The 12,604-nt window shown below is 40.7% G+C and overlaps 1 protein-coding gene across 1 annotated transcript; it reads left to right on the top strand.

The window, feature by feature from the left end:
* Positions 1 to 2,146: 2,146 nt before the first annotated feature.
* LOC141941623 (trace amine-associated receptor 5-like) lies at positions 2,147 to 12,511 on the top strand. Its single transcript, XM_074864592.1, has 2 exons — positions 2,147 to 2,186; positions 11,394 to 12,511. Exons 1-2 carry the CDS (start codon positions 2,147 to 2,149, stop codon positions 12,509 to 12,511), a joined length of 1,158 nt encoding a protein of 385 aa, XP_074720693.1.
* Positions 12,512 to 12,604: the final 93 nt, after the last annotated feature.

Here is a 12,604-nt window from a genome sequence, read left to right as displayed (position 1 = left end):
AGCTGCTCATTTTCTTTGCTGAAAACTTTTTAATGGATCTGTGGTAACATGGACATGTTATAATTTGGATCTGGAAAATCTCAATTTCACCTCACCCTGAAACACTTGAGACAGCAAGGAGCTGGAAGGTTACAGACTTGTCTGGGGTGGTGTGTAAGTCTCTCACCTTTCATAATAAGAAACATAAAACCCAAGACCTTTAAGTTATTTTAAATGCTGGCTCTGCACAGTTGCCACCAGCTGAACAGTCAGAGCAGGGAAAAGAGCAGGGCTGGATGCAATAAGGGCTTTAGGCACCTAGTAGTTGGATAATACATTGTCCCATATCATTGCTCAATACATGTCCAGGGAGACCCCTGGATTACACAGAAGGACCATGGCAGCGATGCTCAAGGAGAGCAAGAAAACAGCAGCAGGTTTCTTGTGGCCAATGTCCCAGCCCTGGAGAGCTGCATCTCTTTAAAACTGCCCAGCCGTGACTTTCAGAGCCTGTGTTGTCACCTCAGGTTTGTCTAGACTTGTCTTAATCTGTTTTTGCTCCTGCAGTGCCTTCCTCGGGGTCAGCTTTCTGGAAGCTCTAGTGAAGCAGAGGGCAACCTTTGCATACATTTCACATGACACCTTACTGTCCAGGGGACTATCTGGGATGCGATCAGGAACGTTCTGCTTCTCCTTTTGGAGCTGAGCCACATGAAATACACAGTATTTTGGGGGTGATTCTGAGAGCCCACAGTGTGCCAGTGCTGGCAGGGAGAGGGGAGCTCCATTCCAGGTGATGGGGGACACAGCAGAGGCAATGTTGCAGCCAGTCATGCCAGGTCATGTCTGCATGCAGCTCAATGTTGCTTCTTCAGAGAAATTTGCATGCCGTCACAACTATCCTTGTGTTAAAACTAGTCCATGAGGGGTTTTTATTGAAAGCTAACAAATCCTAAATGTCCCTGACATCCTTCCATCAGTGAAACCATGAGTCAGATCATGGGCCACAAAAAATTAAATATATCAATAGACTCGGAGGCAGCTACAGATCCTTTTAGAGTGTTTTCACAATGTTTGCTGCCAGCAGAATTTGCCACTGTACTCAACTATTCTGCAGAGTGCATTTTAATCTCTCCTGTTAGTTACACAAGAATGTGTTAAATTAATGTTAGATGTCTAGTTAAGTCTCTGAATCCACATTTAGGCATGTCTGAAAATTTTTCTACATATTAAATGTCCAGTTGGTGACACAATGCAACTGGAGGCACTTTAAGTAATGATTAAATTACTTCATTAACATATAGCATATCATTCAGAGTCAGCCCAATACAGTACATCTCCTACGAAGACAACTTTTCTTCCAGACTGCAAATTTTCAGGGAACAATTTTGAGATATCTGTGAGGCTTCAGCTTGTCATGTCCTTGGTGTGTCCAGTGTGTGCCCTCGGATGTTAAAGGAGTATCTATTTAGTCAGTCTTGCTTCCCAACTTGCAGCCCACAGCTAGATCTTCTTCAGTAGTTCTTCTAGCCAAGGGGTCTTGCAGATGGTGGGGTTTGGTTCCTGAAAGACTTTGTGGCATGTCACGCTGTTCCACCTGCTGTTAAACATGATGCTGGTGCTAAACTTGACGCTAAACAAAGCACTGCTTTGCACAAAATGTAGGGCATCAGAGTAACAGGGATTTTTTTTGTGGACCACACCTGCTGGTTCACAGGAGAACCTGAGTGTCTGTGGGTTTTGCTATAACATATTCATCCCATTCAGTTCAATAGGGTACACCATTTATGTTCAGATGCAAGCATTGTTGATATCTTCATTTCTTCCTCTCCCTAAATATCATGGTAAGTTGTTATGTTTTATTTTTTTCTGAAACACACGCTCATTCATTAATCTATTTTTCCAAACTACAGTGAACTGTTTTTAGCATGCATTCTGGTCTATATCAAATCCAGACTGTGTTCTTCTCCCCAGGGCAGCAACCAGAAGGGTTGGAACTTGTATCTTTTTTACTGTGAATCATTCCAGCAAGAGCTAATGTTGCTCTCAGAGGATATAATTCCAATCCTGGATTCAGGAGGGAGTTCAAGCTCCCACATCCAGGTGGGCACCTCAGTCTGAGAGCACCCCCATGGTCCTCTTCTTCTCTGCTACATCCCATTCGAACATGCAGGACAGCAAGACACACTTAAGAGGATCCCAGTCAGGTAATCCACACTCAGTATTCCTCTTGCAATGCTTCTAACAGCGACATTCAGAGCTGTCTTCAAAGCCAGTGATCTTTATTCAAACAATTGCTATGTTTTTATTCTTAAATGGTTTGCAACTCAGCAACTAGAAGGTATTATCTGCAGTGCCTGCTTGCAGTCAGAATAGTTAAATTCGCCAATTTTTTTTAAAATCTTTTCTGTCACAACCTAAACTATGAGAAATTATTTCCTTCCCCCTTGTGGAGTCCTCAGGCAAAGGCAGCTTTAAAGAAAAAGTCGACATCTATTAAGACATGGGTAAAAAAAAAAATTAAATCCTTGGGTTGCAAAAACAGCAGCTGAAAACTTTTTGAGAAATAGATTGATTTATTTTTGCAAGATCTGTGCTGATTTTTATTTTATACCTTAATACTGCAGAGCACTTAACAAGTATTTAGCATGAAGTCACTGATATAACTATGGTTCTGAAGGCAGGCACGTTCTGGAGATGAAGAAAGTGAGAATAACATAAAACATCCAAATGACAATTCTCTGGAGACACTGTAGTAGCATTTCGAAAATAAATTCTTCAAGATTTAAAGATTTTGGTTTACAGGCATTAATTTTTCTATTAAAAATTAAAATATGCTAAAGAAGTCAGATAAATTCAGGTAAATTAATGCTCAATAGTCAGTATCCAATTTTCAGTTGTAATGTTTTTTTGACAAAAAAATCCACAACATTTTTATCATCTTTAGTGAAAACTAAGTAAATAAAAGTGCCTGTTCCAAGAAACTCCTAACAAAAAGGCATATACAGCTGTAACTAATATATTAAAATTACTTATTTATTCTTCTATTTACGTAACCTAATCAAATCATCTTCCCGCTGGATCAGTTGCATGTCATGGTTGCAGCAGCAACAAAGCATTCATGAAGCATTACAGAGAAAACTGACATAGGAAAGGATGTGCAGTTTCTCAAGAGACAGCTGTGAGCCTTTTTAGCTATATATAAACCAAGAACATTACAGTTTTCTTGTAAGAAAGGAGGAGTGTTTTCAGTTGTATTTTTAATTACACATTTTCACCAAAATGCAGGATGGAGAAAATCCAAAGCAGATTTGGATTTTAATAAGAGGAAGGACTTTTAGATACAAAAAAAATCAATCTGGTAGTGCTCTGGGGTATAGACAGAAGCAAGATGGAAAGACAGGGGGAGGGAGCCCTCTGAGGCAGGAGGGGAGAGGAAAACAAGCAAATAATTCTTTGCCTCTGATAGGGAGCAGCCTTCTCTTGCTCCGTGCCTGCAAGCAGAGGCTGTAGCTGCAGCAGCTCGCAGGCAAGGCCAGCTGGGAGCAGAGGAGGTGGCCTGTGCCACCAGCCCACATCAACATTTTCATACTAGGCATCTGGGGACAACTGAGCTCCTTCCTGCGCTTGGGATCCTGCCCTCAGACACTTCAATTTCAAAGCCTGCACGTGACCCAAGCATGCTGACACTGCAGGTAGAGCTGACATCAGTGGAGCTAAGGGCCAGATTTTGTCCCCTCAACCTTCAGCTCAGATGAAGAGTGACAGAAGTGACAGTCACAGCACTTGCAACTGTCACATTTGTCTCTAGACCTGATGTAACATTGTAATCATTCTGGTTCAGAGATACTTCTGAAGATATAAAGAGAAGTTTTAAATAAATCAGGAGAGGCAAGATTTGACCCAAAGAAGGGATTGTGTGCTCAAGAACACCTTGATGAACTTTCCCCTACAGATCTTGTTCTTCAATGTTTAAGCAAATACGTTCTATCTGGTTTTCTTCCCCTGGACTGGCAGTGTTGCAGTACTTTGGCGAACACTTCATGCTGCTAAATCATGACTTCATCCAGCCTCTGGAGCTCACAGATGGTGTAGTATTGTTTTGATTCTGTTAAGATTTTAGGGCCTGCAAACACAAGACATAGGCTTTGCCCCTGTGCTATGTACATGCGCACGAGTGGAACCATCCTGTTCAAAAATGGGGGGAAATACGTCTGTGACCGCTTCTATTCATCATCTCCAGCAATCCACTCTCCTACCAAGATTCTGGTCTGCTTCATGTTCAAAACTGACTTTTTCTCAGTGTCATGTTATGCCCCACAGCACAGCCAGCTCCATCAAATCATGCTGGTACCTTGGGGTTCTCTCCTGAGAACTCTACACATCTTGTGAGGTAGTTCTGTATAGCACCTGTCCTTTTTGTCTGATTTATTTTTCTTGAGTGTAATTATACCACTTTTGACCCACTACATTACATCACCAAATAACAATTCCTATGATAGAAGTAATTTGCTTAGATAGCTAGTCAATTTTATTCCTGTTTGCCTTTAGCATGGTTTTCTCAGTGTTAAATACTGACATTACTGGAGAATATATGGCACCTATTGCCTGTAGCAGTTTCTGTGTTTCTCTAGTACTTAAAAAATGCTGAGGAGTGGTGGCTTCTCCCTTTTCTTCATCTTTTCCAGACACAGTGATGGTAGAGATACAAGTCCACATACTTTCTGTAGCAAGAAAACATTCCAGAAAAATTACTAAAATTCTCCATGTGTCACAATCAGTTGTATGAATCAGCATTCCTTCAAAAAACAGAACAATGTAACAGAAACACCCACCATGTGTAATCATGGAAATTTGAGGGGGGTTTGGTTGGTTGGTTTTGTTGGTGGTGTTGACTGCCTTTCTAGCAATAGCTGATCTTTTTATTAACTTCTCAGCAGCTAGGGGCTTGTGCAATGCCACCTTCTGGCTGGATCATTTCAGCTCTGTGTGCAGCCCAATCATTTATGGTTTGTTTTACCCTTCGTTTCAAAAAACCTTTGAAAATGGTCATTGCAGGTGCAGTATTCAGACTCTTCAACTTTCAGGGTACTCTACTGCCTTCCTGTAAAAACTTGGTTAACTAGTCACATTCTTTATAAATGAATTAGCAACTCCTGGAATTACTTTCAGAAAACTTTGCAAATATTTATACGGGTTCTTTTATCTTTACAGTATTTGTATATACTGTCAAATACAATAATAAGTAACCTATAAGTGGACTTACATTCAGCAGGATAATACAGTATCCTAGGAAATGTTGTGTCTGGATGCTAGGAAATGACCCAGCACGCTGACAACCTATACAGGATACATTATCCAGATTCTCTGCTGTGCGCACAGTGACACAAGCTACGTGGCCAAGACACTGAAGAGCCATTGTGTCTACGGGCCAGCGTGAACTCTCAAGTTTAAGCCGCATGAGGTAATTATTTAGATATCATTGTCTGAAAATTAGGACCCTAGTCATTCTGATCTATTAGCCAAACTTTCCGAACAAACTAGGGCAGCAGAATGGAGCCAAAACATTTTTTTCCAGCTGAAAACACTCCGTTGTCTTTATCTATTTACATGACTCCAGACACAATCTTATAAGCACTAGTAAACCAACCTCAGCCTGCTTTTATAAATGTAATTTTTATAAATGTAATTTTTCATTCTATAACTGAAAAATATTTTAAATGTGGGTTGATTTAGGGTATGATTGTCTCTGAAAACTGCCTCTCTCTCCATGTTCTGCCCTGCACTGATTATGAAAATAAGCTATCGTCAAAATAGTCATCTATGAAGGTGGGTACATTCCCTGAGAGAAATTAAAGTTTAGATTTTTAAATAATATATAAATTTTAAAAAACCATCGTATTTGTCAAAGGTTGCATGGGCAAAACTTCAATTCTGTCTTCCCAGTGATTACTGCACTGTGCCCCTTTCCCACAGTCAGGATGCCGAAGTGATGTTTGGGTGGTGTGTGATGGTTTAGTCCCTGCCGGGGTCTGAGACCACGTGGTCGCTGCCCCTCCCCCACAAAGGGAGTGAAATACAAAGCCCCGAGACTGAGATAAGGAAAGGTTTAATACAACAGAGCAACAGCAACACAACAAACAACAACAATAACAATAACAGTAATAGTGATAACAATGAACAGAGCAAAATAGCTACCAATACAGCAGTGAGAGGACCAGATGTATAAAACCACGCGCCCCGCGCCAGGATGTGACGCCCGCATGGTATCTGAATAACCCGGCTAGAGCTCCCCCTGGCACTGCTGGGGAAACTTAACCCTATCCTGGTTAAACCAGGACAGTGGTGCCATGCAGCTGCTCTGTTGTGTGAGTACAAAAGAAGCGTGCTCCTATTTGGAGAAGCAGGATATTCCAGCACATCTGGCTTTTCTAATATTATTATGGGCAGAAAAGTGATTTTTATTCCTCATTGTGACAATTTAGCAGGACTCAGTATCTCATTCAAGTGACACTACCAGCAGTGCTCATGGAGCAGCCCTGGACCAGAACATCCCCTCTAGTCTCTCAGGCCCCACACCAGCTGAGCAAGGAAGAAGTTGTGGGCAATTATATTGTCCATTTCTGCTTCATTTAGTGGAAATTGCAGGGAGTAAGTGGTATCTACCTAGTCTGGGATCCACGGTCTGGCTGCAGGTCAATGCTGTGCAGGTGCCTTGAACCAGCAGAAGACGCGTGATGGGAAGGCCTGCTGTAACCTGCCATGTGCTCTCCTGCTCCTTGCCCAGGGGAGTTCAGCCACCTCTGCCCACTTTGTGCCACTAAAATATTGCCCAGTATAAAAAGGCAGCTTTGCATGGGCCACATCCAGATGGTTGAAGGCCATCTGATGCTTTTCACAAGATGGACTACTTGATGGCTTGTGTTAACTCTTTGTTCATTTTGTTCTGCAATGGTGCACTACACCACCATTCTTCTCCCTCTCCCTTCCTTTTTTACCATCTTAAAATATCTTAAGTTTCTAATGTTTCTTCTGAAATGTGATTTAACAGGCCCTATTAACATAGTGCTTGTTTTGGTTAGATTATTCCCAGCTGACATGTGTTTTGTTCACTGCAAACAACAGCAAAGGGAATCGGGAGCTCTGGGGAAGGGCTGTATTGGTTGTACCTGCAGCCCTCTTTTGCAGTCTTGGGATTACCTTTAACACCTGTTATTATTGAATTCTTCTGCAGAGAACTCTTGAACCAGACTATGTCACATTCAACTTTTTTCTGTGTGTATTTTGGCTTTTTCTGTCATATATTTTGCAATTCCTCTGTTGCATCACTAAACACTGAGTCCACTGAAAACTGCACTTTGGAGTCACATTCAGAAAAATGGTTTGGACAGAAAAAAAGTGATGAAAGGGAATGTTTTGAAGATGATGAACTAGTGGTATTTTTCACTTTATTATGATATTAATAATTTCAAATTTGACATAAATGGGGAAAAAAGTAGACAATAAAAGGATAACAAGATCAATAAACTGAAAGAAAAACATTTTATTTTGGGTTAAGACAATCCTAGACTGAAACAAATATATGAGTTCTTAATTTCAAAGATAACAGATAAAATAGTTGAATTTATTCATTTTTTTAATTAACTTCCTGAACTAAAATATCCTTTTTTTACTCCTTCTCTAATCCACAATTCCTCAGCTTTAATCCTTCATCTGACTAATGTGGACACAGATGGGGACAACGCCAGTGAGTTCTTCTCTCTTCATCTTCACTTCCACTTTTAGCACAGTTTAAGCTGCCACAGTTAACGTACAAAGGTACTGCTTCTAAAATGGCTCATATAGGTTTGTCCGTTGTGAGCACTTGAATGGACAGAACACAGACCAGTGTAACCAAGAGCAGGAAAACATAAAAGCAAAAGTTACATAAAAATGGGATACATCAGGTGGAACAATTTCTTGTGAGCGCTGTGGACAAGAATTTTCCATAGTTACAAAACTGAAGGCCAAATGCTGCCATCTACGTAAGAAATATGAAGAAAAAATAAATACCACACCCTATGGAGACCCCCTGTCTGCACAGAGGTAGGGTGTGCTACACCTAGCAGAATTTTAAGCTGGACTGGATGAGTATTTTCACTACAAACATTTCCACCACTCTGCAGTATAAAACACTCATATATGATATGCTGAGTTCTTCAGAGATGATTATTGCTCACAACTACAAAGGAGAGCAAAAGGCTGCACTATAGGCTATATGGTGGTAACACACATGATGGGAGATTTGAGGTTTAGGTTCACTAACTCAATGTAGGTCATCTTAGTAAGCCCATAGCCTTCTCATACTGTTATATTCTATTTAGGGATCTCAGACTGACTTTTGGAAGCTGTGAGGAAAATTTTCATGGCAAAGGGGCACTGATGATGGCCCTCTTAGAAAGTCTGTAATCCTTTGAAATTGTCTTGTTCTATTTTAAGGAACTCAGACTCAGAGGTTATTTAGAGGAATTTAGATCTTAGAGGATATGTGCAGCAGTTTCAATAAAAGAAGACATTGGCTATGCATGTTTTCACTGCAGGAGATCAAATCATAGCAGATAATACGCTTTTCCTTCTATTTTTTTGTGTTTTCCTGTTGAATACTAGGTCACATAGTACATTCAATAAAAATTCAGTTTGAGATTATATCCGGCAATTTTGTCTGAAGACAGAAGGGTAAAGAGAAGGAACATCTTGAGAATGATTGGCATTTTTCATTTTATGATAGCATTCTTACTTTCAAAGTTGATACACGTTAAAAAGCTCTTCTTGTTCCAAAGTATAAAGACCTACATTGTCAGTATTTGAGCCTTCTCTTATTCATGAACTGGTGTCTTTTCCCATGACCAGAGGAGAAGAGGGGAAAAATGCAAAGCGATTTTAACAAGTAATGTGTGCAGAAAGGATGAGCTGAGATGGTTCTGTTACATGTTGTTCCCTTTAGGGCTAGTGATAATCACTTCAGAAGCATCACGATAGCTAGCTAGCTAGACAGGGTAAGTATTTTGACAAGGACATGATTTTACTTGGAATTTGAATGACAAAGTACTTGGATGAGAATTATACTTTATTACATATAAAATACAGGAAGAATGAAAATGTCAGAGCATCAAGGACAAAAAAAATGTTGTTAATATCAAGAGCTATCCAAAAGCCTCTGACAACCTTAATATAAATGATCACATATTAAAATGTGGAAATAGGAAAAGGAGAAGCAAATCTCTTTGAAGTTTTATAGCAACTCTGCAGCTAAGCAGTGTTTCAGAGAACTATGTCCAATTTATACCTTTTTGCACTGGAATTTTAAATAGTGATTAAATGCTGCCTTAAATTGTTGCTGAAGCAAAACTGAAAAAAAAGAAATATCTTGTTCTTGTAGGAGTTTTTAAATCCCTATCGTAATAGCTGCTACTCATGTCCTGACATAAAACAGAATGATATGGAAACTGATGCTGACTTTAGCTCCTTCTTGTATTAAAAATTCAGTTTAAAAAATTGCCTCAGCCTTATTCTAACAGTGTCTCTGCTGGGCATCAGCAACCTTTGGCACAGAGTGCCTCAAAAACATCAAGAGGGAGGGGAGGGGAGCTGGGGAGCTGGCAACTTCTTAACTGAAGAATCTCAAAGTAGGGAAGAAGAAAGACGGCAGTCATACTGGAGAGCTTGTAAAAAACTAACTGCAGAGCAGGGAAGAAGAAGATGAGCTCTGAGAGATGTACCATTGGAGTCCCTTAAGGAGCTGGTATGATCTTGCCCTGAGTGAGCAGGAGATGAGAGTAGAGAATCTGATCACTGTGAAAACTGTCAGAAGTGAGAAGCTTGTTTTAAAACCCTGTATTCTGCCTAGGATGAAAACCCCAGGACTTTCCCGAGTGATATTTGGCTCTGTAATGTCCACTTTAAAACAGACCGTTCCACTGCATCAAATATCACAAAATCATCCAGGAGTGAAGGCTGCTGAACCCACCTCTTCTGCCAGCTTATACTGTGGGATAGAAATGGGGGCTGCTATGGGGGAAGCAAAGGAAAATTCAGAGGTACCTGATGTACCTCCTTCTGGAGTGAAAGAGGTGGTTTTGGGGAGACCAAGACTCAGGAGCAGGCAAAGGAGGCCTCCATGGGGTGAGGGTCACTGATGCCCCAGCATGAGCTGGCATTAGCTGCATCTTCTAGCAGGAACACCTGAAGAAGGAAAATTCACAGCAAACTCTGATATAAATCTTCAGAGATTCTACAGCAGCTGAGCATGTGTGCATTTAAACTTCTTAGAAAACAGCAATTTTTGCCAAATACACAACAGTGTCTCTATACCCCTAAGGTATATTAGTCACCTAGAGGGACTCTCTCCATCTGGTTTATATAACATCTCACGCTTTACACTCAGGCAGTAGACATGTACTTAGAAAAGGATTTCAGTGCACTGTGGTACAGTTCCCATTCGACGAAAAGAGATATTTTACTGTAAGTATTCCTGATTTAAAAGTTTATGGAAATACAATTAAGAGAGATTTGCTATTATGTTTTGTTGCTGCTGGGAGGGATGGGAAAGGTGGGAATAATTTCCAGCTATTATACCAGTCATTTCAAGAACAAAAATACATACAGAAAAATGTCATGTATTTAACTGTAGTTGTCCTACTGTTAAAAATCATACCATTCAGTTACCTGATTTATTAAAAAGACTACTGGAATAATCCATTATAATCCATTAATATTGTATTTTTCTTACAGTTCAAATTTCATAAGTAAAAAGTAGGGACAATATTTAGGGCACATAACAATATTTCTACTTGCCTTGCTATTTATGTCATCAACACAATGGATACCCATATATAACCCTATAGCCAGAACACTATAAAATGAGCAACTTGCCCTGAGGGGTTTTCCTTTGCAATCAGATATTAGTTGTTTTAGAATAATCACTTTGCAGCTTCTACTTAATAAAAAGAATCATAACTAAATTGGAACTTCATTTCCAGGGAAATTCACAAGAACCAGTGTACCATTATACTAGAGTCAGCTTTCAAAACCCTTAAGGAGCTTTGGCTTGCAATGCCTGTTACTTAGCACTGGTTTTCCTTCTAAGGCAGACCTTCTCTTTACTGATTGCTTGCTCACACACCTCTGGATTTGCTCCATTTTCTGCACTACTCGTGGTATTGGCTGAAAGAAAACCAAAATATAATATAAAAAATGATGCCACAAAAATTGAATACACTGATCTGGAGCTGCTTTATTTCAATAGAGATATAAAACAGATAAATCAGGCTCATTTTTTTGTTTGAAATATGGAAACCCTCTAATGGCTTTAATAAAGTACTTGATTAAAAGACACCTCTCCTTCTAACCTGCCTTTTTATTATCTTTTTTTTCAGGTTACTCATTTGGCATCTCTGCCGAAGGTGAAACCTTTTCCAGGGTTGTGGCAGAGCCAGAGGAGGCAGTGGGACTTGGGCAGACTGGCATGAGCTCAGACCTGGTCCCCAGTGCTGAGGAGGGGATGCTTGTCACCTTGTGCTACGAGGTGAATGGCTCGTGCTACAGGACCTTACACCCCTTTGGGGTCCAGCTGGCCATTTATCTGGCCTGTGCCTTGGGCACGCTGATAACGGTGCTGGGGAACCTGCTTGTTGTCATCATTGTTTCCCATTTCAAAACCCTGCATACCCCCACCAACTTCCTGCTCCTCTCCCTCGCTGTTGCCGACCTCCTCCTGGGGCTGACTGTGCTGCCCTTCAGCACCATCCGGTCTGTAGAGCGCTGCTGGTATTTTGGAGATGACTTCTGTAGGCTGCACACCTTTCTGGACACACTCTTTTGCTTGACCTCCATATTTCATCTGTGTTTCATTTCCATTGATCGGCACTGTGCCATCTGTGACCCTTTGGTCTACCCCACCAAGTTCACCATAAGAGTCACCTGCATTTACATTGGGGTGGGGTGGGCAGTGCCTATGGCTTATACCTCTGTCTTCCTGTACACTAAAGTGAATGCAGGACTGGGTCATTTTTTGCAAGACATGCCCTGTGTTGGTAGCTGTCAGCTGGTGTTCAACAAGATCTGGGGATGGCTGAACTTCCCAGTATTCTTCTTCCCTTGCCTTGTAATGATAGTTTTGTATGTTAAAATATTTACTGTGGCTAGCAAGCAAGCCAGGCTGATAAACAACATGAATAGGAGTATTGGCTCTCAGCTACATGTAGGAGCATCCAAGAGTGAAAGAAAAGCAGCAAAGACTCTTGGGCTAGCTGTAGGAGTCTACCTCCTGTGTTGGTTGCCCTTTAATATTGACACCATGGTAGACAGTCTTCTAGATTTCATTACCCCCCCAGTTCTGTTTGACATCCTGATTTGGTTTACTTACTTCAATTCTGCCTGCAATCCCTTGATCTATGTATTTTCCTACCGCTGGTTCAGGAAAGCTGTGAAACTAGTCTTAACTCATGGGATCTTTTGTTCCAGAACATCTACAGTAGACTTGTATCAGCAATGACCAGAGCCTTCACATGCACTGTAGAAAATATTGTAGGCTATATCATCGCATTTCTCATTAATATTCTTCAACATCCACTTAGCTAGTATTCTT

Source organism: Strix uralensis, chromosome 3, assembly GCF_047716275.1.
Source record: "Strix uralensis isolate ZFMK-TIS-50842 chromosome 3, bStrUra1, whole genome shotgun sequence".
NCBI lineage: Eukaryota > Metazoa > Chordata > Aves > Strigiformes > Strigidae > Strix > Strix uralensis.
This window is presented reverse-complemented; position numbering and strand designations above follow the sequence as displayed.